General features: G+C 41.7%; 1 protein-coding gene across 2 annotated transcripts in view; it reads left to right on the top strand.

The window, feature by feature from the left end:
• Positions 1-21723, top strand: part of MSRB3 (methionine sulfoxide reductase B3) — a 163267-nt gene extending 141544 nt beyond the window's left edge. For both annotated transcript variants that reach the window (XM_032854901.1, XM_032854902.1), the window contains 2 exons: positions 10796-10893; positions 19223-21723. In XM_032854901.1, coding sequence (XP_032710792.1) covers positions 10796-10893; positions 19223-19390 — 266 coding nt within the window. In that variant the 3' untranslated portion in view covers positions 19391-21723. The remainder of the gene's footprint in view (positions 1-10795; positions 10894-19222) is intronic.
• Positions 21724-25981: the final 4258 nt, after the last annotated feature.

The raw sequence follows: 25981 nt of genomic DNA, 5'->3' as shown, positions 1-25981 counted from the left end.
GAGATCTTGTATGTTTGGAACCATTTAAAAATGCTGTGCAGGGCTCAAAGGAATTAGTAAAGCCTGTTGCAGTAGAGCTCCATTATTAATCTCCAAGGAGAATAGATACCAGATGTTCACACTGCCCAGAGGACACCTCAGTGTTCTTGGTCTCTGGTCATATTGTCCTTCAGTAGATTCAAATGCCTGGAATGATTATGGGTCTTGGGACGGCATGGTTTGAACAGAAGAAATTACTAATAATCATCTTGAAGAAATGCACTATTTTTGATAGGCAGGAAAAGAAACCTAATATTAAAATTGATATTTGTAAAAAATTGCCTAGAGCAAAGTAGTAAAGATACTTTGCCAATCTTTTTAAAATTTCGTTGATTGGCCTAGTAATTGGCGTATCTAACCTAAGTGGTACCCGTATACATAAGTAATTACAAACTGTGAGACATGCTCTGAAGAGAAAATATTGGGTGCTGTGAGCATGTTTGACAGGGTATTGTGACCTAGAGTTAAAGCTCTGGATTCTCCTTTGTTTAATCATTTATTGAGCACCTACTTTGTGCCAAAAGGTGAAACCGATTACCATGGCCATTTAAAATATACCACTCATGATTCAGTTTGGTAGATTAAGGGATAGTAGGAACAAGGGCAATGAACAACTTAAAAATAAACTAAAGATAAAAAACATTCTAGGGATGGAATTCTGTTTTAGTCTTTCTTCAAATATAGCTTCTAAGGAGCTATTTGAGCAATGCTCAAGATTTTTAGCATGCCCAAAGACTTTCATATTACTCATTTGATTGTGAAAGTTCTGTTAGGAAATATCATAAAATTTTAAACCCTTTGGAAAGCAGAGAAGGGTGGAATTGGTGGGAGGGAACCCCAGGATCCCAGTATGTTTGCATAAATACCATTGTGCTCTCCTGCAAGTCATCAACCTGCTCTACCTTCCTTCCCTGCCAGGCTTGGTAAGGAGCCGTCTTGGTTTAGTTGCTCCAGTCCACAAACGCCTTTCAGCCCAACAGAGTTCAGCTTCTGTCCATAACACTGAAAGGGCTCCTCCTAAATTCCCCCAGGCTGCCCAGCTGTTGAATTCAGCAGTCTCCTTTCCTCTCTTATTTAACTTGTCCTTTCTGTAGATTATGTCACTGGGGACTGTCCTCCAGCCTTACACTTTTCCATTATCTGACTCTGTCCTGGTTCCCTATTTCGTTGTCCTCCTATTTCTTGAAATGCTCTTGTTTATTTTCCTTCACTGACTTACTCCCCAGCTCACCTTTTAAATACCTGTCTGGTTCTCCACTCCCCCTATATTTGCGTTCTATATATTCCCCTCCATAACCTTACTGTTTTCTATGCTCTGATGACTTTCACATCTGTATCTTTAGCCAGGGTTTTACTTCTGAACCCCCATACCCCTCTGCTCCTAGAGAGTTCCACACTAAATGGATTTTATTATTTTCCCTGAAAAACACATCTAACTAGCATGACCCAGCTAGTCGGTACAAGCTGGAAACCTAGTAGTAATTTGACCCTACCCTTCTCCTTCACTCCCCAACAGGTACCACCACAATCAGTGAATTCTGACTGCTCAGTCTCTCTCTTATTGGCCCCCTGCTCTCCGGCCCCATTGCAGATGCCTTCATGTAGAGCTTCATCACTTCTGTTTCCACATCCAGTCTTCATCTGATGTGCCTGTTTTCATCCTTTTATCCCCCACTCTCTTGCTTGCTTCCAGAACCATATTCCCAAAGCACTGATCTGATCATGTTACTTGTGGCTCCCCTAGTCATCAGGCCATTCAACATGTCCCTGGCCTTCAAAATGCCACCACCACTTAAAACTGTGGGGTTACTTCACAAGACAAAACAAAAACAAAAACAAAAACAAAAACAAAAACAAAAACCAACAAGGTAAGTAGTAACCAAAATAAAACAAATGCTTGAATAGTATATATCGCACTTCAGCATTTTTTTTCCTTCATGAATTTTTAGAGTCTATGGGTCTAGATTATTTTTTATGTATTCTAAACTCTATGCTTTTCTTTCTTTCTTTTTTTTTAAACTCCCTGATTTTCAAGATAAGTATTTTAAATATTATTTTTATTTGAGGTACTGCTTAGGAAAGTTGAAAAAAGCATGGGAGAATGTCTGCCAAAACCAATGGTTTTCTTTGTGTCATGATTACTGTTAAACCATTTTCTTGCTAGAATAGTTTACCTCTTGGGACTTGGCTGCTTGTTTGCAGTAATGAAATTGTGTCATCAGCACAGGGGGGGATACTTGTCCTTACATTTGCAGTGGCAAGAGGGCAGAAATATAGTGCATCCTCATGCATAACAAGTGACCAAATACAGAAAAGGTATATCAAATACAGAAGTGATTTGATAACAAGTGATCAAATACAGAAAAGTAGTCTATGGGTGCCTGGGTGGCTCAGTTGGTTAAGCATCTGCCTTTGGCTCAGGTCATGGTCCCAGGGTACTGGGATCAAGTCCTGCATTGGGCTCCCTGCTCAGGGGGGAGTCTTCTTCTCCCTCTACCTTTTCCCCCTGTTTTTGATCTCACTCTCTCAAATAAATAAATAAAATCTATAAAAGAGAAAGGAAAAGAAGAGAGAAATGGAAAGGAAAGAAAAAAAAGAAAAAAGAAAAGAAAAATCTTTGAAGTTTTTCCCACTGAGCTGGTTCTGGGAGGAGGCTACTCTGGTCTGCCACAGTTCTAACTCAGGGGTCTTTGCAGATGTCATACTCTCATGCAGAGAATCACTTTTGAGATAGAGTCAAATCTGAGCCAGTTAAAACTCCTAAACCTTACATTGATTTGGGTCTTATCAGTAAGGCAAAAAATAATATAATTGTGGTCACTAGAAAGATTATGATGCCCGAAATCCATTCCTTCTTCTCATAAAATCCTAGATGAAGAGACTAAAATCTGCAGTTTATTCAAAAGAAATCTCGGCTTCTTGTTCAGCAAGATAGACTGAGCATACATGTTGGTTTCCCTCTCTCCCAAGAGAACCCTTTAAAGTGAAAGTAAGGAAAAGAAGACGAAAGAGGAGGAGGAGGAAGCAGAAGAGAAGGAGAAGAACCCCATTGCGAAGAGAATTGGAGTGGGGAGGGGGTGCTGTGGGATGTTGGAGTGGGGGAGGGGGTGTTGAGCATTTTTTCCAAGAAAAGATGGCTGGCAATGCGTTACTGGGTATGACCAACTAAAGAAAGCAGCAGCCCAAATTACGTATGGGAGTTGTTGCCAAGATGCCCAGCACAATTATGAAGAGGCTCAGAGGGCAGAATTGTCAAGAGCAAGATGGGGGGTTGACAAGAAGGTGTTTAACTGGAAAAACAGCTCGACCAGTTTTGCAGGTCCTCACTTTCATATTTAGAATGACAGATCATCAATTACCCACGGGGCAAAAAAAAAACAACCCTGGAAGACTGCTCTCAAAAGATATTAAACAGCCTGTCTGGGAGAATTGGGGCTGCCAGCGAGGTGTTGCACTTCAGGGAACGCTGGGACAGACCTTTGTCCTACAAGAAACAATGACAGTGGTCCTTCCCAGAGCTCCCGGTCACCTTCTCTGTTGAGAGTTGAGACCTAGGGAGACACAAACCCGCGCTGTAGCTGATCGCAGAGGAAGCCCCCGTCACCTGCCCCGGACAACTACCCCAGACCTCTACTCTTAAATAGAAATGGCTGAAGCAAGAAAACCAAGAGCATGGAAGACGAGAAGCAAGAAAAAGAGAAGAGTTGCGCAAGAGGCAGCAGAGCTATTTTAGAGAATAATAGAAAAACCAAAGTCAAACAACTCCCTGGTTCATATTCTCAGAGATATTAGAAGTATTTCATTTACAAAATAAGAAGAGGATGCTGTCAAAAAGGCCAAAAAAGTTCAAAGATCAAGAAAAATGTGAAAAAAAAAAGAGGTGGCCAAAAGATACCTAGGATGCAATGTCTTTCATGTGAATTTTTAACACCTAAAACATTATATATTACTTATGAACATAGACATATGTAGGAAATGAATCCAAAGAAGTGTGGGAAGGGTACGTAAACAATTGTCTCTGGGTGTAGGAGTAGGGGAAAAGGCTGGAGGTAGATCTGGCTGTAATTGTAACATTTTACTTTGTTAGAAAAAGAGAAAAATCTGAAGGAAATATGGAACAAATATTGTCTGTTAAACTTGGGTCATTCGTATTTGTTAAAACATGGATGCCTATGTATTCTACATACTTTTACTTATGGTTGAAATATTTGTTGAAAATTAAAATGTTGAATTATAGAGCAAATTTGTACAATTGTATAAGAAATTCATGGTTCAAACAAAAGATAAAAGAAGACATGCCCTGCTTGTTATAGTGATGCAGTGTAAAAGAAGGAAGATCTGTTTGACTTCAGGTAGCTTGAGGTTATGCCAGTTGGACCGTTGGAGAAGGAGATAGAATCCCAACATGCTTTAGTGGTCTGCAACATGTATGTAGCCGTAATAATAATGTCGTTGACTAGTTTTCAAGCCTTAGAATCAACCTATACAAAAGCATAGAAGACTTCATTAAGGTTGGGCGTTGGAATAGGGGGAAGAGTCGGTAGAAGGAGGATGGGGTGCCCAGGCCGTCTTGCATACTGAAGGGTCCAAAAATGTTGAGTTATAAGATAGTCATTAGTCATGCATTCTTATGTTCATCCATCAGACAATTTCTGCAGGCACTGTTTTAGATGATTGGCAACACACTGGTGGACAAAACTGACACACTCTCTGCTCTTATTAGACTTATATTCTAGTTCCAGAGGCAGATAGTACCAAATGAAGTTTCAAAAGAATTAAAAATCATTTAACTGTCAAAAATTGCAAGGGGGAAGAGAAGGGAGATTAGTGGAAGTCTGAAGGCTTAGTCTTCATCCGTGACAGGAGGAAATCAATTCATAATGTAAAACCAGCACTGTCCAATGGTGGGAGTTTCTAGATCTATGGAAATGATGTTAGAAATATCCTCCGTCTGTGCCTGTCTTGTTCAGTATAGCAGCCATTCACTACATATAACTGTTGAGAACTTGAAATGTGGCTGGTATGACTAAAGAACTGAAATTCTATTTAATTGTAATTAACTTAAATTTAAATGGCAGCACATGGCTTGTACCTTCTGTGTTGGATAGTGCAGATTTGAAATGAAGGAATCAAGAGGGAGCAGCATAAGCATATTTTTAAGAATTAAACCTAAAACCTGTTAAACGTGGTTGTTTGCAGGAATGGGAAGCACGAAAAGAGAACATTGCCCTATGGGTCATCTTGCACTCTTTGATTTTCTATTACATATATATATTTGGTTGATTACTACTTAAACTTTTGGGTCTTCGAGGGGGAATAGAGTATTCTTTTAAAAATGAGATTAAAAACTTGAAGTGTCAATCGCAGCAAATAACTGGGCAAGAATCAGAGCTCAAACTTCAAACAATTCTTGTTAGCCGGGGGATCTTCATAAAGCGTTGTATTACTTGGTTAAGTTAGCTAATAAGGTAAATAGTGGCCAGTGAGGTTAACAGTTCCTGGCTTCAGAGGTACTAAATGCTACAAATTCTGAAATACAGCCCTAGAATCATAGCACGGTGAGAATTGGTACGTACAGAAAACCATAGGTGTGTAAATGTCCCGCATGTCTCACTGAAACCAAGCTGAGATATTTATCATTATTAAACGAACCCCAAGCCCAACTGGGATTTACTGTGCTCAAACTGATTTTGCATTTGAAGACAATAATATCATAGATAGATAGATAGATAGAATACAAATGAAAATATTTGTAATTACACTTCAACTTAATGAACTCTAAGGCGTGGGTAGTTTCTGCCGTGTTCTACTGATGGGGTCACATAGCTAACTTACTGAGGTTTCTCATTTTTATTTGGGGGTTGGGGGATGATCCAGGGAACATGGCAGCTGTAGAGCAAATCCTTATTAAAGTAAGAGTGGGCCGCATTTTCTACATATGGTATAGATGGGATTGGCTTCAACTTATTTATAACCTGTTGCTGGTTTTAACAACTTGTTTCAAAGATTCGTGAAAGGAAGGAGGAAAAGGTTAGGATAGAGCGATGAGCAAGTTTTTCTCAGGAGGCAGTTGGAGTGAAACATTTAAAGTCTGTTAGCAGAACATCACCTGTGGAAAGCTGTGTCACTGTTCAGGGATGGGTTCGAGGGGACTCTGAGGAGCTTTAATAAACCCCATTCTGAGTGAAAAGGAAGAATTTTAATTTTAATTTTACTGCGGTTTAAAAAAGAAAAAAAATCCACCCTAGTGTAGATGGTAGCAAGTGCCAAAGATCTACCATTAACAAACTGAATCACTTTCTCTAATATCTGAGACATAAATGAACATATCCTGGGTTTGCTGCCCATTATGCCAATACTGGCAAGTGCTATCTCCAGATTAGCGTGGCCTGGTGGTCGTTGATTCACAAGGGAGCAGGACTGCCAATAGCCCAATGTGCCTGCTGTGCTTGGCTACCTGTATTTCTGTGCTGTCTGCAGAGAGAAGAATCTATTTATTGAATACAAGACATTCCCAATAGCAGCAGGCTAATACCCAAAAAGTACAGCTTGTATTTTTAGAAATACAACAATAATACACCCCAATCCGAGCTCATCACATAGAAACAAAGGGGTGTCTTGGGGGTGGGGGGGCGCCAACTCTGTTTATCCAGGTTTTCGAATGACTGTTCTTTTAAAAAGTGCATGGAATGCATCCAAAACAAATAATGTTTTGTTAGATGAGAAGACCAAAAGGGAAATCCTAGAGAAAGGAGGATGGATGATCTTTCTTTAATGTCAAAACTGACATAAACACATCCCCTCCCCCTTTTGCTCAAGATAATTTTCTCAACAAGACCCAGATTGCTTCAGTCTTGCCTATCACCCTTTGAAGCACTTTCCTTATTATTAGGAGTGGGGGCAGGGTTTCCTTTGAGGATTTTTGCAGCAGTGAAGAGTTCCTCCTTTAAATACTTTCACATGATGAGGGAATTCCGCTTTCAAAGTGCTGTCATCTCTGTGGCCTCTCCGCTATGAGACAATTTATTCTTGGGTGAAGATCCTTCTTAGTTTGATTGTCAATAAGGACTTGCTTTTCTGAGGGATTCTCCTTTGGCTTTTTCTGGAAGACCTAGAAAAAGAATTCAACGTTCTCCTGTGTCAAGCTTATTGAAGTTGGCTATGATTCTCTTTTGAAATGTGTTCCATCACACAGGGTTACTTACGGTCTTCAACACGGTTGTCCTTGTCAATCTCCACTAATTAAGATTTGGATGAGGTATCATATATTCCATCTTGAAAACTGCATTTCTTCTGTGCAGAGAGACACTGTGAACTTTGGGGAGTTTTAAGGAGAATTTTTTTTTTTGTTTGGTTGATTTTTTAGTGTCTCTTATGATATTTAACCAACGCCATGGGAAACAACCAGTAAATTATTCAAGTGTCAACAGTTTTCTCAGAAACATAGAAATCTTTTAAGAGCCCTGACTCCATGTCACTACACCTCATCCTTGTCTACTCTTGAATATAGTCTTCTGGAAAATTCTATAAATATTTAATTCATGGAGACAAAATGTATAGCTGTATAGTTTAATAGCTCATTTGAAAGCAGTTCCCTTCCCCCCCAAAAAAATTTTAATAGGAAAGAATTAGAATTAATTAGGAAATTCTAAAATAATTAGTAATTCTAATTTAGAATTCTAAAAGAATTAGAATTTGTTAGGAAAGAATTAGAATGAAGAAATCCTAAATAGAATGGACAGTTTTCTCAATATTATTACCTAAGATGAGCTTCTAAGTATTTGTGGTTATTTTAGATAAATGAATAAAAAATTATCCATGCCCCAGAAGTAGATTATATCATTTATATGATTGCTCTCGGACTGTCTCTTTGAAAAGCTTGGTTGTTAGTGAGAGAATCAGTATTGGTGAGTTTACATGAATTAGCTGCTTCCACCTGGAAGCTCCTAAGTGCAATGATGTAACTACCAACCAATCCAGACATGGCACTAAACATATTTCTTAAAACCTACAATCTCCTTCCAGTTACAGTATTGAAATGAATGATGTCTTGACCTCGTACTGAGGAAGAATGTGGAATGTGAAAAAATTCAACTAGATTAAAGTCAGAATACACAGATTCCAGCTTTGGCTCTGCCACGTACTGCCTGTGTAATGCTGGCAAGTACCATACCCTTCTGCTCCCTCTCCCTCTCCTCCTCGCTAAAAATCCTGTTAAGTTAGTGACCTAGATGATCTTTATGGATTTACCATCCTAAGTAAATAATAACCTTACTCCACCTATAAAGAGAAGCTTAATTATGGTGTTTGAGCCAAACTGGGTACTCTAGTGAAAAAAGAGCATTGCTAATTTCTTAATCTAGTCTATAAAAAGGGAGTATGATTGTATTTTCTGTCTCCTGTGGGACCCTGAGTCATAAATGTCCACCTCATCTTCTTGTTTATGCAGACTCTGCCTTCAAAGTGCTCACCACCTAATCAGAGAGGAAAGCCTGAAAACAGATAAGTCAAAAATCCAGTATGATAAGTAGAACAAGATAAGTGTATATAACATGAAGAAGGAGTATGGGAGGGGAACGATCTATCTATATATTTTATATACATTTCTCCATACCTATTTTGAATTCTAGAAATAGGAAAATGTGTGTGTGTTGGAGGATGGCTTTATGCTAAATTAAAAAAAATATTCCTAACTCTTTACCTGTTTACTACTAAATCGAATATGCCCTTCCATAATATTAGTTGCCATAATTAGCAATCAAATGAGTCAAAACATGGGAGGTTAAAAAATATAGAGTGTTCTCTTTCTTTTCATAACTAAATTATTTTTCAGTGTCTTCAAACATCACCTTTAAACCTCTCTTTTCTAGCCACTGGCACTTCTGCCGTTCAACGAAGAAGAATACCTAAATGTGCCAAGTAGTCATTATAAACCAAAAACTCTAGCCTAGAATACATTTAGATTCTCTTTAAAATTTAGAGAACAGGGAGAGAGACAAGTTTTCTTAAAAGTGCTGGTGTGTCTTGATGTGATTGTTTTTTGAGGAATGTTATATCTAGAAAGTTAAGGTTTTCCTGGTGATTTGCAGCAATCTTGAACTCAAATCAGGGAATTGGAAAGTGTTTCAACTCTGGGTGTTAAATCCAGCACCAACTGTGAAAGCTATACTGTTGCATAGTGGGGGACGGGGAGCTTGGGGGAGTTTCTTATAAAAACTTGGCCTGAGCTAATTTGTTTTGTTTGAAACTGGAAATCATATTGTTGAGGCCTGCGTTCTGTTTTCTTTCAGTTGGTGTATTAACACAAAGCACCATGTTTTTAAAGGGCTTCCTCCTTTCTACAGGAATAAATTTGGCTTCTGAAAGAGAAAAAAAAATTGCACCAGCCGTTCGGCAACATCACACCTCTTCCGTCATTTTGGGCTTCAGCTCAGGAACTCGCGACCAAATTTCTGGAAATATGTAAAAACATGCCTAGAAGTACTGAACATAAAACCTGGCTGTATATTCATAAACATTTGTACAATCTTATGGTCCTTATCATTGAGTTTCTTAAAGCTGTGCATGTATATTTAAAACATCGTTCGAATAAATGAAAATTGGAACAAGATGCTGTTTGAGAGAAGGTGCTCCCTAGAGATGCCTGATGAACAGTGCTCTATGGTTTTCTTCTAGGAAGTGAGCAAGCCTCTTGCCCATAAAATAGATAGAAGCTGCTTTCCAGATTGCCCTGCCCCGAAAATTTAGATTATGATGGAAACTATGGAATACTCATTTTTTAATATTTTAACCCCACCAACTAAGTGCTGGAAAAGCATTCTTCCTAAAGAAGCCTGGGAAGTTGAAAAGTGAACAGCCAGAACAGCTATAATAAATAAATCCTTAAAAAAAAAAAAAAGGGCAGAAAAAAACAACTCTAAAAATGGGAGGGGCACCTGAGTAGCTCAGCTGGTTGAGTGTCGATTCTTGGTTTTGGCTCAGGTCATGATCTCGGTGTCCTGGGATCAATCCCTGGGTCAGGTTCCGTGCTCAGCAGGGAGTCTGTGGAGGATTTCTCTTTCCCTGTCTGTCCCTCTCCCCGACGGTGCATGCCCACGTTCTCGCTCTTTCTCTCTCAAATAAACTATTCTTAAAAAAAAAAAAAAAAGAACAGTTGCATTGTGTTTTGCAAAATGTCACACCGTTAAGACTCCTAGTGGGTGCCCAATGACTCTGAGGAAGAGAGGCAAGACCAAGTGGCGAGAGAGTTTTATAAATCCAGGGATGCTCTGGGAAACTACTGGATGGTCTAAGAACGCTTCTGGAAACATAAACACCCAACGCAACTGTGATCTGAAGTGAGGAGGAAGTTATTCTTCAAGAAAAGTTGCACTCGTGGGGCACCTGGGTGGCTCAGTGGGTTAAGCCTCTGCCTTCAGCTCAGGTCATGATCTCAGCGTCCTGGGATCAAGCCCCACATCGGGCTCTTTGCTCAGCAGGGAGCCTGCTTCCCCCCTTCTCTCTGCCTGCCTCTCTGCCTACTTGTGATCTCTCTCTCTGTGTCAAATAAATAAAACTTAAAAAAAAAAAAGAGTTGCACTTTTGGGAAATATATTATCCTTCAGCTTTGTACCTTTTCCTTTCAGGCTGGAGAAGTTAAGCACGAGTCATATACTAAAGATTTTCATTCTTTGTGTAGTAGTTCTTTAACATGACATTCTAACCCAAGGCTGTCTGTCTCTCCTGTCTGTTTTGTTCTGGTGCTGCTCTGCTCCAGGTTGGCCTTCATTCCACGATGTGATCAGTTCTGATGCGATCACGTTCACGGATGACTTTTCCTACGGGATGCACCGGGTGGAAACGAGCTGCTCTCAGGTCAGTTAACCCCACCTGAAAACCCACTGTGATGCCCCCTTTGCATTGCAAACACTTTCTGGACTCCTGGTTGTGCTAAATATAGCAACTAACGCCAAGTGACTGATCATAAAAGGGATGGAGGAGCACAATGAAGTCTCTATATAGTAACGATATCTCAGTCTTCAGATGTTCAGTAAGTCCAACTGAATGCCAGTCATTGGCTTCAACACTATTTTAAAAAAAGAGAGAGAGCGAATGGTCAGGAAAATCATCTTTAGTTGACTCAGTACAGTGGAGAATGGGCTATTCTTAGGGCATGTGAAGATTTCACTGTGTGGCTGTGTATAATCCGATATTTTAGAGAATACCCCTCTTCCTGCAGTTCTGTGCATGTGTTGTTCACCTGTAATGATCCCAACATGGTCAGTCAAGACCCCAGGGGTGGCTTTCCCCATGTGGGTGCAAGGAGAGAGGTCGGAGAATGGGCAGTGGAAAGAGGACGTTCAGTGGTAGGATCTAGGAGCTCGGTGTGTGAATATGCGGTAACGTAATGCCTTCTCTCCTTCTAGTATATGGACCTGTCTTCGTTTCCACGGATGTTCCAATTAGTTCCTGTCACTCTGCTCTAACTGAATCAGGGCTGGCTCTGGGGAGAAAATGAGCATGTGTCGAGAGGCAAAGATGGTTAATCTGTCATGCCAATGTCGAGGCTTGAACTGTTGGGTATTTTGTATTTAAACTCAAAGACATAGCCAGAACCTTCTGTACACAGAATAAGAGCAACTGCACACTCCAGTCTAGAGTAGGTAGTCCTGTTCTGATCTGCTTTGCATAAGTGAAATGTCAAGTCTGAGTATTGTGGCACTGAAATTCATTGATACTATGGAGTAGTTTGTCAGGGGATGTCTGTTGTACATATCAGATGTAAAGGGGGCACATCAGGCAGCTGAAATAGCAAAGTGATTGCCACGTGGGCCTCCCTCAACATTCTTCTACTTGCCCTTTAACTCCCTTCATCAGGCACAAGAGTTTTAGGGAGTAGGTGGCATATTTACTACCAAGCAGGGAGGGAGATTGGTTAGAACCCAACCATCTGATGAATTTGTGTTTTCTTTACCTTTCCTAACTTACCTTCCTTCCTTCCTTCCTCCCTCCCCCCTTCCCACCCACCTTCCTTCCTTCCTTCCTTCCTTCCTTCCTTCCTTCCTTCCTTCCTTTCCTTTCCTTTCCTTTCCTTTCCTTTTTCCTTTCTTTCACTAAAGGTGAGTTTATTGTCTTCTAAGCATGAGTACCACTCTCTCCCTTGAAAAGCAGACTTCTTATTTTAGCTAGGTCATACTTTCGGTCCACTCTTGTCTCTCAGATATGAGTCTCTGAGTGAGACATTGGAAATTTCCAATCCTGGGTCTCCCCCTCAGAGATTCTCATTTAGTTGGCCTGTGTAAGGCCTGAACACCAGCAGTTTTTAAAAGCTATGTGGTTAATGCTCACATTAAACTTGTGAGCTATATACTGTTATTCTTTCTTATTTTTTAGTTGAGAAAATGGAGACACAAAGAGGATAATTACACTTGTATAAAGCTACATCGATTCAAGCAGCAGAGCTGAGACTCGAACTTGGGCATTGAGCTCCAGAGCTCTAGGGTGCTTAGATGGACAGACAAGCCATAAAGAGTCACATTAAACCAAAAAAGTCCTATGACTTAGTTTAATTCAATTCATATCTGAATTTAATTGCTTTTAATTGATATTCTTGTAACTGCCACAAAAACTAATTATGATTATCTCCCCAGGAATCTAAAATATTCAACAAAAAAGTAACCCGGTAGGATGGTACATAGCAATGTATAACTTAGGTACATAATACTTAATAAACCTCTTTTAAGACTAACAGTTGTGTTTTAAGCTGACTTAAAGGCTGTTAATGACTGCTACTCTCCATTTTCTTCAGAACCTACTTTCAAACATTGAGTCCCATGAGAACCAAATAAACAAGGCACAGAAAAAGTGGGGTATAATAACTTTCGTTAATGCCCTATTCTCTGACGTTTCTGTGACTATTTCTTAAAAGTCACAGAATAAACTTGGTCCCTTGTGCCAGCCACAGAGATAATACTAGCAGTGGTCAAGAAAAGACCATTATGAAGATGAAGTTGTTCTACAGTGACCAAAGAGAAACGAAACCTACAAGCTGCCCAAATCAGGCAACATTAATAAAAGATATTAAGCTAAACAAGGAACAGCTCTCAGCCCTTTGGTCAAAGGGCTAGGTGACTGTTAAACTTTAGGTCCTTTGGGTGAAGAACCAACACTGACCCCTCCCTTCTGGCTTCTTTCCCCACCACCTTCATTTCTTGTATTTGGAAAGTGTGTGGCTCCCTCTTAAATAAAAGTCTTAAATTTGAAGAGAAGAGGGAGGGAAATTTATTCTATTAAGGCATGTGTAAGAATACATCCTCTGTGAAGTAAGTTTCATGGAGAAAATAATTAGATTCCAACATTAAAGAAAGATGTGTTTCCTGGATTCTTCTCCCTGTGGGCAGAGCGGGGGATGTCTGCCTCGCGAGAGTGGTAATAACTCACTGAAGTGTGCTGGGTGTCTGTCTGTCCCTCTCTTCTTTCCTTCCTTCCTTCCTTCCTTCCTTCCTTCCTTCCTTTCTTTATTGCATGTTTCATCCACACGTTTATTTTCCTTTTGTTTTACATTTTTCTTGAGTTTTTTTTTCCTTTTCCATTTTCTCACTCATCCTTTTTATCTCAGCTGGAAAAAAATAACTGACTTAATGGTTTCCATACAGAGTAAACACTTGTATTTTGTTTCCTAGTTTCTCATTCTTAATGCTACTTTTCATGATCAGTTTGTCTTTTATTTTAACCTTCTATTCTTTCAGTTTATGTAATCTCCCTCCTATTCATAACTTCTCCCATCATTTTGGGGGGAAGTGGTATAGGAAACTTGACTCTGATCCACTTCTCATCTTTCTAAATTTTTTTTTTCCATTTTGAATTCAGATGGTTGTCCTCTCTCTGGACTGAATTGAAACAATGTAGTTTGTCTGATGAAGAATCTGTTAGATGCTGTAGATATCTCATAGACATTCTCAGTTGGACACGTTATGTGGAGTACTTCTTTCCTTGTGGTAAAGATGCCACATCTACACATGAAGACCCTCTTACTGTCATCGTCTTCAAATGAGCTGAGCTTCCGTGGACACAACCAGTAGGCTCAACCTACTTGCCTGCTCTTTTTTTTTTTTCTGTTGGTCCCTAATTTTTACTCTGATATTTAGGATTCTTCTTTTTCTTTCCTTTCCTTTCCTGCCCTTTCCTTTCTTTTCCTTTCCTTTTTTCCTTTTCTTTCTTTCTTTTTTTCTTTTTTAATTGTGATACAGATCATGTTATGTAGTTAATTAGACCTCGTATTTGGGTGAGAATTAAAATTTATTGGGAGCTATAACTTATCACCTCTTTATACTAACCTGTAGTTTTTCCATGTGTCCCGTGACTTCTTTAGGTAATAATACTTTAGTAAGATTTTGTTGAGAAAGTTAAGATTGTTAAGATTGATTCAGTACTGTCATCACTTTTCAGAGAAAGAGTGCGGCCAGGTCCTTCTAAAAGAATTGCTGGGTGAGAATCCCAGCACGCGGCCTGATCTTTAAGTTAATAGCACAGAGAACCAGTAAGGGTGGTGGGGATTCTTACACGTCTTCTGTTAGGACTCCTGCTTGTGGAGGGAATAGGCTGCCCTGTTACGTTCTGATTTTTGTTGCAACCATATTTGTTTGCTTTTCCTATTCTATGCGCTGAATTGTGGAATTATATTCTAGTTATCTCTTCAAAAGAGGGTCTTTATCTTAAATCTGTCCACTTTAGTATCTTCTCCCCAGCTGTGGCAGTTTTCTAACAGTTTGCAGTTACAAGATTTTTTTTTTAAGTTTTATTGAAGCTTTTCATTTAGTGATAAAATAATGTTGCGTCTATCCCAGTTTCACGAACTACTCTGAATAGTTGTTTGACAGCTTCTTCCTAATCCTCCAAGCCCAGCCTGTTAAACAGTGCTTTGTCAGGAGTTTAAATTCAGTGCAAAGAGGTAGGAGTTGCATGGTTTAAGCTGTAGTTCAGAGAACTAAGTCCCTCCTGGTAATACTTGGGGGATTCTTCCTTCTTTATATCAAAATTCTACATCTGCAGCAAATGGGAGACCAATAAATTACTTAACTTTTGGAAATCATCTTTAAGGAAACCATCAGATAGATGCTGAGTTTACGCGAGTTGGAGTCTACTTTTGCCTGTTGCTGTTACTAGCTGGAATCTACAGTAGAGTCCCTTAAGTTTGTTTTAGATCATTATTAATTTGTTCTATGGCAGCCAAATCAACAGAAAGGTAAATATCCACCCATACTCGGCATTTTTCAAAAGTTAAGCAGATTTTGGTAAAACCCCAAACCTTATTAATCTTTTGCAGATGACAACTGTTATATTGCTGATGATTAAAGATACCCATGTGTTACAATAGGGGTTCAGACTCACAGCCCATCTCTCTTTTTCTTGATCTTTCAGTAAAATCATAATGCTAAACTGGTGACTTCACAATCATTTCCTTGGCAAAAGATTAATATCACAAGCACAGAGGAAAAGAGCCCTACTTGCACACAAGTGTCTTCAATAACAGTGGGAGAAAACAGGATACTACTGGCAAAGTAAATTGCTTTTCTTCTTATACTCTTTTCTCCTTCTCATCCTGCCCCATGTGCCCAAGTGTAAAAGCCCCCACTTTGAAACTGCTTCATCTTGTAGATCAAACACTTAAGAGAAAATGACAATAATAAAGCCCCCAAACATCCTAGACAAAGCTGGGAGAAAACCGTCTAGGACAGTTGGAAATACATCAGTGCAGAAATATGTAACTGTGTTGAATGCACTATTTGTGTTTCTTATGCACACGATTGAGAACTGCAGTCAGATTTTAAGGAATTATGTTAAATTTGATGTTCAGTCACTTTTTGGGAACCCGGGGGTAGGGGGCTCTTTTCTCTTGGTTCTCTGCAGGTTCCCCAGTTGCCAGATTTTTTGAGTGGGAGGCTTCAATGATAAAGGATTCCTTTGGGAACTCTAAAATGTCCCTTTGAACAATTATCTCATGCTTTTTTCCGAATGAGAGCTAGAAAATCCAGTTGTCGCTTGTAGCTTCCTATACAACAAATGCGTAACCATTTTCAAACAACTTTCAAAAGGCACACCAAAGATTTTACCCTGAAATAAATCATTAACAGCAGGTCTCCGAGATTTCTTCATCGGGCAGCCAGTTTGTTTCAGTTACAACCAGGTGTGCTGAGAGCCCAACACGTTGCCAGTTGGCCAGGCCGGGGAGGCAGAGCTCGCAGGCGGCTAAAGAAACAATGCATCACTGACAACTTCCATTCATCATCCCAGCCTTCGGCCAGGGGTAGAGGCTGGAAAGAATGGGCTCCATGTGCGCTCCCCTCAGGGAGGAACCTTCAGAGCCTGTGCACTTTTCAAAGAAACTGGATGATAGTCATTTATGGGAGACTGGGTGTACCTGGGGAGGGGGGCGGGCGGAGAAGCAGAAATGGCGCTGCGTGGTTAGGCTTCCTGTGGACAAACTGCTTTGCGGCTCTGCGGGCATCGGGGTGAGCATGTGTGTGGTGGCGCAGACCGAAACGCACACCTGGCTACATTTTGCAATGTTGCTCCTCCCTCAGTTATCGGAGCCTGGGGTGAATCTTCCAGAATATCTTGTGGCAAGCACGATGAAGCTATCATTATCATTTGTAGGCGCTCTCTCCTTTTCTGAGGATTTCCCTACTTCATCCGCATCCCATAAGGTGTTCTGCCAATGATTTCTGTTGCCTCTTTCTAACTGTGTGTCCTCTTCCTCGTCCCCCTTCCTTTTTCCTTTCAGATTAGGGACATCTAGAAGCTGTGTTTTTCTTTCCGTGTAAGCAAAACACCAGTTCCGGATTTTACAGATGAAACTGCAGCCCAATAAGCAACTCGGTTCAACAGATTACATTAACTCTAAGTTGGATTTGTTCAAGATGATCTGGGAAATGAAGACCATACCAGTACTCCTAAATAGCTTCAAATGTATCATTACTGTGTTTTATTTTTGGAGTCAGGTAAACACAGAACTGTTTTCTAGATATGGCCAGGAGATGATTAAGAAAGATAATGTCACTTATTTTGTCCAGATAGCTATATTCTCTCATTAAAACACAAAACCAGAAAACCCATCTGAGGCTTTTATGTGCAAAGTCCACCCCTCAGATGCCAAGCGAGCAAAATGCCAGAGCTGCACGTGAGATCGATAATTGTGCACACACACTGGTCACCGAGAGCTCAGGTTCCTGTTGGCCTTCACCCTGTTTTGGCAGTGAGAAATAGGTGTTTTCATGTGTCCATTGAGTAAGCATGTGTTTTTTTACTGGTGCATCTTAGCTGCTGATGCCTGAAATTTGGCCTCAATTGTTTATAGAAAGGAAAAGCAATCTGAGCTGTCAGCCTTGATATTACCTAAACCTGCATAGAATGTGGTAAAATAGAGCAAGATTTGTTTTTTAGGCCTGTTTCATATTTTCCAGGCAATAGATCAAATCAGTTCAGGGTTCATTTTTAGTTCTTTAATAAGCTGACACAGTATGTTGGCAATAAAATAGGAATGCACTTTTAACATGGAAGTGCCATATAGTCAGAGTTGCTATTTGTGCTGTTTATTAATAACACGAGAACCCCTGGGAACTGAGTGTAGCACTTAGGATAGAGAAACTGAGATTCTAGTTCTTTCCATTGTAATAAGCATGATCATCTCCATTTGATTCATTAGCCCAATTCCCATGTCAGTTCCTTCTCTCTTCCCCCATTATTTCTAAGGGGACACCAAGCAAGCACAGTGAGAAGAATTAATAAACCATCTGTAGGCCTTTTGTCTCATGTTCTTCCCTAAATCTTGACTCTACTGTCTGTTTGAAATGCTCCTCTGATAGCCACTCCTTCACTTCCTTTGGCTTCTTATTACAGAGTCACCCCAGGAGAAGAGCCCCTCGTCATCATACCTGCAGTATCAGCCCCGAACCCTAACACTTCATATCTCTTCCTCTTTCTTCCCCTCTCCCATCTACCATACTGGACAGTCAACTGATCTCTTTGCATGTTATCTGCCTCTCCCCCTAGAATGTAAGCTCCATGAGTCCAGGATTGTTGTCTGTATCTCCAGAGTCCGAGACAGAGCCTGGTGTGTAGCAGGTGCTCCTTAGATACCTGGTAAATGAATGAATGGAAGTCCCTTGCTCCAGGCTTTGGTTTCTCTGGGACATGACAAATGATGTGGATTTGCAGCCTGTTTGAATATGATGCACTAATGTCTCCGTCTCCCTCACTCCTGTCCCTGCTCAGAAAGGGGGCAAGATAGCTAAGTGTGACATACCCTGGGGTCTCCTGGAGTAGTACTCGGCCTCGGAGGGTTCAGGGTGGGGCTCTATGCCCTGAGCCAGCCTTCCCGGAGAAACGATCTCTGGGCTGCATTTCTCTTGAACACCGTCATAGCCAACCATCCTTCCTTCTGCTTCTGCCCAGATTCGGGGCCTCTTCTCCTTCCCAAATTTTTTGGATCGGGAGGAGTGTGGATTTGAGCTTATCCCTTCCCGCATGGAATGCAGTTCACTTGGGTAGAGAAGCCAGCCGCGCTCCACCTACTGGAGGCCGGAATAAAAAGACGGTGTGGGCTAGCGACACTTCTCCTTGTCCTACCTGCAGTCCTGGTGACCGTGGCACACATCTGTTGAGCCTTGCCATCGCTTTGCCGGGCTCCGAGAACATCCAGGACTTGTCTGATGTTGGGTTTTACTGCCCATGAACGCAAACAACACCTCCGTCATGGCCAGTTAAACAGTATCTTTTACAGTGGACTTGTGCATATCTGAAACCCACCCATCCACAGCCAAAAAGTCATGCCAGGGGGGAGAGATTTTCTTCTGCCATGTTTCTTACAAGGGGAGAACAGGGGTCAACTCAATTCATAAAATTACCGCAGTCATTTTTCAGCTGGCTGAGAGACTTCATAGATCAAAAAATACAGTGGCTTCTAAATGATTTCTGATATGCACAGTTCTAGCTTTTTTTTTTTTTTTTTTTTTTTTTCTCAGCATGTGGTGTGGAGCCTGCCAGAAAACATCTCTGTGGCTATTGACAGGCGGACGAGAAATCACCCATGATGGTTTCCATCGTTTCCCTATAGGCTGGTCATCCATTTCGGCGGCTGACCGTGAGCCCCTCTCAAAGCCGGCTTTCTACGCGCCGCCCTTACGTTTTTGCTCTTCTCTTTCAGTGCGGCGCTCACCTCGGGCACATTTTCGACGACGGACCTCGTCCCACCGGCAAGAGATACTGCATAAACTCGGCTTCCCTGTCGTTCACGCCGGCCGAGGGCAGCGGCGCCGAGGGCAACAGTGGGGCGACCCCCCCACCCCCCCTGGGGGACAGAGCCGAGCTGTAGGGTCCCGGAGAGCCGGGCAAACAAGTGTACTTAACGCGCAGCTTGTGAAAAACAGCAAATACTCCGAATTGTCTATCTTAGATCTATTTTTTCAAGAAATAGAAGGGCAGTTTTGTGCTATCGATATTTTTCTTGTTTGGCTTAGACAGAGGCCCCAGCCGTCCATGTATTTTGCTATCGACTAGATCGGGAACTCTTTATCCCTTCAGCGAGTGGAGAGGGCGTGGTGGATCGCTTTCCCAGGCCACCTGAGTACCAGTTGGCATTGTTTTCTTTGCGCACACAGCTGCTTTTGCGATTTCTCCCCCTTGGCTTAGGAGACGGAGGGTGCTCGGGGTTCCCACCAGAGATCCCCTCCGCGGTGGTGAGAGCAGAGCCCCCAGCTCGGGGCGCACGCCTGCAAGACACGTGGCCCAGCGGCATTTGGGCAGGCCTACCTGAGACAGGGCGGACGGATGCCCGAGGAGACTGCTCAGCTCTGGAAAGTTTGAGCTAAGGTCATTTATTCTCACTAAAAGGGTGTGAAGGTCTGAAGTCTTTCCTTATGTTAAATTGTTGCCAGATCTGAGGGTGGGGGGCAGAGAGTTACAGTGAGTGTTGTGGTGGAGAAGTAAACATTACCTCACGGTGAGGCCTTTATTTTATTTTATTTTATTTTCCATTGAAAACATTGGAATGTAAGACAACGGTAAAATGCCGAGCCCTGTTTTGCCCAAAGGCCGTGCAGAGAGCACCTGACGTGGCCTTTTTGAAGTCCATCCCTCCACACCTAGCACCAGCTGCTGCTGGGAGGGCATTTTGGTAAATCCCACTGTGTAAAATAAAATACTGGGACAACACACCTCATCAAGGCAGCAGAAGTAAGAGAGAGCCGAGAGGACCAAAGAGAAGTCCTGGGTATTGAAATACCCAGGGCTGAGCGGAGAAGCTGACAATAGACTCCAAGTAACAGAGCCCAAAGCTGGGGATCTTGTGCACAGAAATTTGGGTGACTTCTGGAAGGATGCAGGGGCTTAAAATGGAAAGAACCAGGAGCTCAAGTCCTACCCTGCTGTGTGACAAGGGGATAAGCCATTTAGCCTCTCCATGCCTACTCTTCGTTTAAAAACCAGGACTTACATTATTTGTAAAATAATTGACACTCTCAGGGCAAATTTACTGTATTGCTGTACCATTAAGATTGGTGTTGTAAAATTAAACTGATCTGGTTTCTAACTGCCTCAAAGGCTGAAGCCCAAGCATTTGAAATGGAAAGAAGCAGAGAGAGAGGTTGGCTTAGCTAATTGGTATGAAAACAGTTGGGCCAAGAGCCAGAAGTTTTTCTTTGTAGCAATATGGCTGGTTTTACTCTGAGAAGCTCTGCTCTGTTGCTGTGTAATGCTTACCGGAATGGATGTCATTGTGTGTGATAAAGTTTCCACAGGCATGAACAGTGATGATTTAAGATGATATTGCCATAGCCAGGTTTGAGGGTATAGTTTATGATGGATAGATACTGTGTTCGTAGCCACAAATGCTAATCCTGCAATGTAGTTTTTTTTTTTTTTAAATATTACTTTTGTAAATCTTTGAAAGCTTATGGAAACTGACATCCTACCTTGTAAGCACCAAGACAAAAATAAGAAAGAGGGACACTTGACAGTTTTACAATGAGAAACAATGAGAAGTTAAAATGAAAAGTGACAAATCCAAGTGGCAGTGTGGTCATGGCCACATTCTTCCACGTGTCTACACATGCTCCCTGGCGAGGCCCTGCCTGATACTCTGGTGACTTCCATGTCACTTATACTCTAGCTTCACCGTGCCAGATGAGTCATGTTCTTCCAGCCCCCAGCTGTTTCACCTCAGGCCCTGGCGTCCTTGAATTGAGATGTAAGATTTAAGACCGTGGAAGCCACAGCCCCCAGACCATCCTGGCAGCCCGTCCCAACCTCACAGAGGAACCCCATCATTTCCCAGAGACCCAAGGATCCCATGTGGGATTGGCTAAAGAAGAGAGTCTCCCTGGACTTCCCTGCCACAGTGGACATCTGTCCCTTGGGCCACATAGCACTTCTCCCATTGCTCCAGCTACATATAGTAGCCTGCCCCAGGTTTCTGCTGGACACGCCACTGGGTCGAGGTAGACAAGAAAGATAAACAAGGGGCTTCTTCCCCCTCCCCAGAGATTCTGGACTCTCATTGTTCTCTCATTTTTATTATCAGGCTGAACATTACCCTCTAAAAACTCCTTTTCTAATCCTTATCTTTGTTCCAAGGAAAGCTGGCTTTTCTCCTACCACATTTTCCAGCATCAACTTTAGGGAAAATGCAACATCCATCGAAAAAAAAAAAAAAACAACCCAGAAAACAAAAAAACAAAAAAACGTGGGGTATATGCATGTGGTTTAATTCCAGATTGCTTTTTTGAGTTTAAGTGGTATCAACTTTCAGTATATTTCTGTCTTATGTTAAAGAAATATATTACTAAAACGTTGGTGAGCAATAATGTCAGCTGTCGAGCACTAGATTTATTTTTGCAGGATATGGAGCGCAATGAACTGCGTCAATATGGCAAGGTGTATGTGATCTGTGGGAGTTGTGCCATTTAACATAGGAAATGCACAGGACTTTCCCTCTCTGCACTCAGCCCTTACCGTAGCATTAGGAGATGCCGGTCTCTGCTGGTGGGTACAAAAGACATCCATATAATCATGCAGAATGGATCTGAAGAAAGCAGCAGTATATATATTACATTAGAGAACATTTCTATATGTTTTAACTCTTCACTTCTTAGATGCATTTAAATACTTAATGCAAATGACACAGCAATCTAAAAGCCTCTCCATGTTAATCGAATTGAAATGCCTTGTTTTAAATGTGGCGTATTATGAGAGGGATTATCACTTGTTCTGAAGGTCAGTTATTTTTGTCTTAGATAGCTTTGTAATAATTTTTCTCCAAACAATTCAAAACTTTTGAAAAATGTATGAGATTTTCATTGGAAGAACCCTTTTCCTATGTTTATTGTATACAGAAATTATGCAATAAAATTTCTTTATAAAAATGCTCTCGTCTCTGATTCCTGGTTATTTTTAGCACAGATATTTGGACCATCCATGGGAGTTTGCCGTAGACTGATCTGTTGGCCTCCTCCCAGCTGATATGTGTGTATTTTGCATAGAGGGCTTATTATCTGATGTGGCCTTTGCATGGAGGGACTCTAATCAGAGGGTCATGTCGGATTCTCCAACGCCCAGGCCCCAGGAAAGGCCTCTAGGGATCTGAAAGATTGGAGGAATGGCGTTTGCAGCATTACTCAGCTTTCCCCTCCGCACAATCCTCAGTACCTTCTGTACATTTTGGGGCTTCAAATACGGACTTTGGGGAGCTCCAGTGTGATGATAGCTCTGTGGACAAAAATGTAGGAATGATACCATGCTGATTCCTTCAGCTTCTGTTAAATAATGTGCTGGGAAACTTCTATGGTTGTTAAGGTTTGGTCTCCAGGGAAATAAGGTAGGCATTCCCTGCCGCTCACGGATGAAATCCCCTTTAAGTCATCTGTACGGATGAGTTTCAGCGTAGTATTATTGGTTGTTGAAATCTTTCATTTAAATGTTTTGGTTTGTTCTACTAACTTATTTTTGTGTGTGTGTGGAGGAAAAGTGAGGTGGTGAAGACTTTGCTTTTCAGCCAATTCTTTAAGTCCTAATCCTGGGATCTTGGAATCCACAGGCCAACAATGTCACGTAGTGTACGAAGAACAGTGCTTCTCAAAGCGTGGTCCCCAGTCCGCAGGGTCTGTAGTGCCTGGGAACTTGCTACCAATACACATTCTCAGGCCTCCTCCCAGACTCACTGCAATAGGAATTCTGGGATGGAACCTGAGCTATTTTTGTTTTAGCAAGCCCTCCGTGGGACTACAGTGCTTGTTCTAGTTTGCGAACCATCGCCTTGGAACTTTTAGTGAGGTAAAGTCAATTAGTCTGAATTTTAAAAGCATTTCTTTATGACTCAAAAATGCCTTGTTTTGTCATCGGTGGTTGTCTTTTGACAGAGATGGAACAAACAGTTGTCCCCAGGCTTCCTGCCTCTCGGCTGTTCTTACCCTTCCCTGCGCATTTATTTGTCTTGTTCTCGAGCACTAGCATGTCCTCATCAACCAGCACTTCACTCTGGTTTGCCTTTCTGGGTTGAACCTGGGCCTCTCGGTAGTGCTCGCCTATACCTCTCTAGAACTGTAGGATATCCATGGTGGTACTCAGCTCAGCAAAGCCAAGAACTAGAGAACAGTCTCAGTGCAGAAATGGACATACGACCCTTCCCATCTCTTCTGTTTCTTTGTACCTGTACCTTCCATCATCATCAACATGGGTTTGTTTGTTGTTTTTAAACCGTCAAGAGATTTCGGTCATGTATCCAAATTGTTGAATTATTTGGTCAGAAAACTGCTGTCATTACCCGGATCTTTTTTTTTTTTTTTCCATTACTCAGATCTTAACAAAGAAATGAATTCTAAGAGATGCTGGCATACAAGAAAGGTTGAATTAAAACTTGTCCTTGGGGACAGGTTTATTTATCTGTACTGACTTCTGATTATAGTTTTTTGTGCACTATGGAAATGACAGAAATGTTACCATTTTGAATCGGGATCTGAAAAAGTACCACGTGCCACAGAATATTCTAGCAATCCACTTCCTATCCACTTGCTCTCAGAGGCTGGCCTCATCCTGGACCAACCTGGAAAAAGGCCAGATAATGACCAGAGGTTCTAGACCAAGCAGCCCCTGAGAGTCTGCCATGCGAGTGGCAGGCTTTCACAGAACTGTCACCGGTGAGGCCCAAATGGCCTGAGATCCGGGAACGACATCAGATCCTCAGGCCCACATGAGACTTTCCCAATTTTCAGGCTGGCTGCGGAAGCCCACTCACTTGGATTATCGATGTTGGGAACCTCCTTCTTATTTCAAGCGTTGCACTTTCCCTCCCTTCCGGGTCCACCATCTCCACTCCCTGCCAACGAACTCCCACGTTATCATCCAGGCTCAGCGGGAACCTGACAGATTTTCAGCATTGAACAGCAGGATAGTCCTCCTGTAGTGACCCAAGTGCGTACTGCAGCATTGTACCGACAGGGTGAGAGTGTAGAAAGCTGTAGAAGAAGCTAGAAAGCAAAGGAAGGGAGAGTATCTGTATTAGCACAGGAGATAGTTGTTAAGAGGTAAGCTGTGGTTGCCTGAAGCTTTATTCCCCAGGCCCTCGGCCTCACCATGAGATTTCTCTTGACCTTGATAATACTGTGTATTGACCTTGATAATACTGTGTCATCTCTGTAAGTCAGGCACTTGGTCTGTTTTCTTTAATAAGAGGTATGTAGTCTTATCCCCATTTTACGGATGGTGGAGCTAAAGCCAGACCTGTTAAGCCAAGTTACACAGCTGGTACGTGGCCAGATTGAAATCCATGTTCGTTCAAAGGCTTCCTACTTAACACTACGCGGCCCCCCAGGTAGAAGACTGGCTATTGGCTACTGTTCAGCAGCAGGCTTTACTGAGGCAGAAATATGTGTTTATATCATTTCTTATTTCAAATTAATTGCAATTTGCCCTTCCAAAATATAATCTGCAATATGAATGCTTTATTTCAGGCGGGGCTTAATTAATCATCGCACACCATGATATTTTTTTTTTTTTTATATCTCAGTGATAGAGCTTAAGTTTTTTCCTAAGGGCTCACAATATTCCTAATGGTTTCTAACTACCACGTAGACATACACACACACACACAAAGCCACCTCCTGGATCCAAATGGAAAAAAAAGAAGAAGAGAAGTGATGCTAAAGATGTCCTTGATAAAAACATCCCATTTCTGGCACAGCAGATCGGGTTAACCTCCCATCTAGGAAGAAATAGAGCCCTGTGGGTGGAAATGGGGTGTTCTTACCGATGTCGCTAAGTTGGGAGAGTCTGCAATCAGAGACTAACAAGGGGGGCACAGATTGCTGAGGGCTCTCACCACACCCAGACCCAGAGCAGATCTGCAGGGCATATGATGGACCTATCCCAGAAACTGACGGAATAAAGAGATTTGTTTCTGTTTGATTACCATTCATGACAGATTGATAACTGCAAAGGCATTCAAACTCCGTGTTTCGTCCCCCTCTTCCCTTTAACACTACAGCTTGGAAGGCCAGTCAGGCATCTGGTGTTTGTTAGATGGCTGTGTTGCATCATCCTTATGATTGCTGGGGAACATCTCCTAGCATTCGAGCGATTGGAGGGAAGACCACGGGGCACAAAATGGCCTCATCCGGTTTACATCTTCATTACTGTGCTTCTCACATACCTGCTTACATCTGGAAAAAATCTCCAGGTAAACCTCTTGGGCTCTTTTTCTAAAGAGTAACTGTAATTATTAGGGTTATACCCAAATTCAGCTTAGAATAGGTATGTGGCTGAACTTCAGCCAAAATCCTGTGCCTGTCTAAAAGAAATTTTCTCTTTCTTTCTTTCTTCTTCTTCTTCTTTTTTTTTTTTTTTTGTTTACATCCAATTACATAGGAGGGGCCTTTTCCCCACCATGGCCAGTGGGGTTCCTGGTTCTCTACAC

This window comes from Lontra canadensis, unplaced genomic scaffold (genome assembly GCF_010015895.1).
Source record: "Lontra canadensis isolate GAN:19392208 unplaced genomic scaffold, GSC_riverotter_1.0 scaffold9, whole genome shotgun sequence".
Taxonomy (NCBI): domain Eukaryota; kingdom Metazoa; phylum Chordata; class Mammalia; order Carnivora; family Mustelidae; genus Lontra; species Lontra canadensis.
The sequence above is the reverse complement of the archived record's forward strand: the minus strand, read 5'-3'. Positions and strand labels throughout refer to the sequence as shown.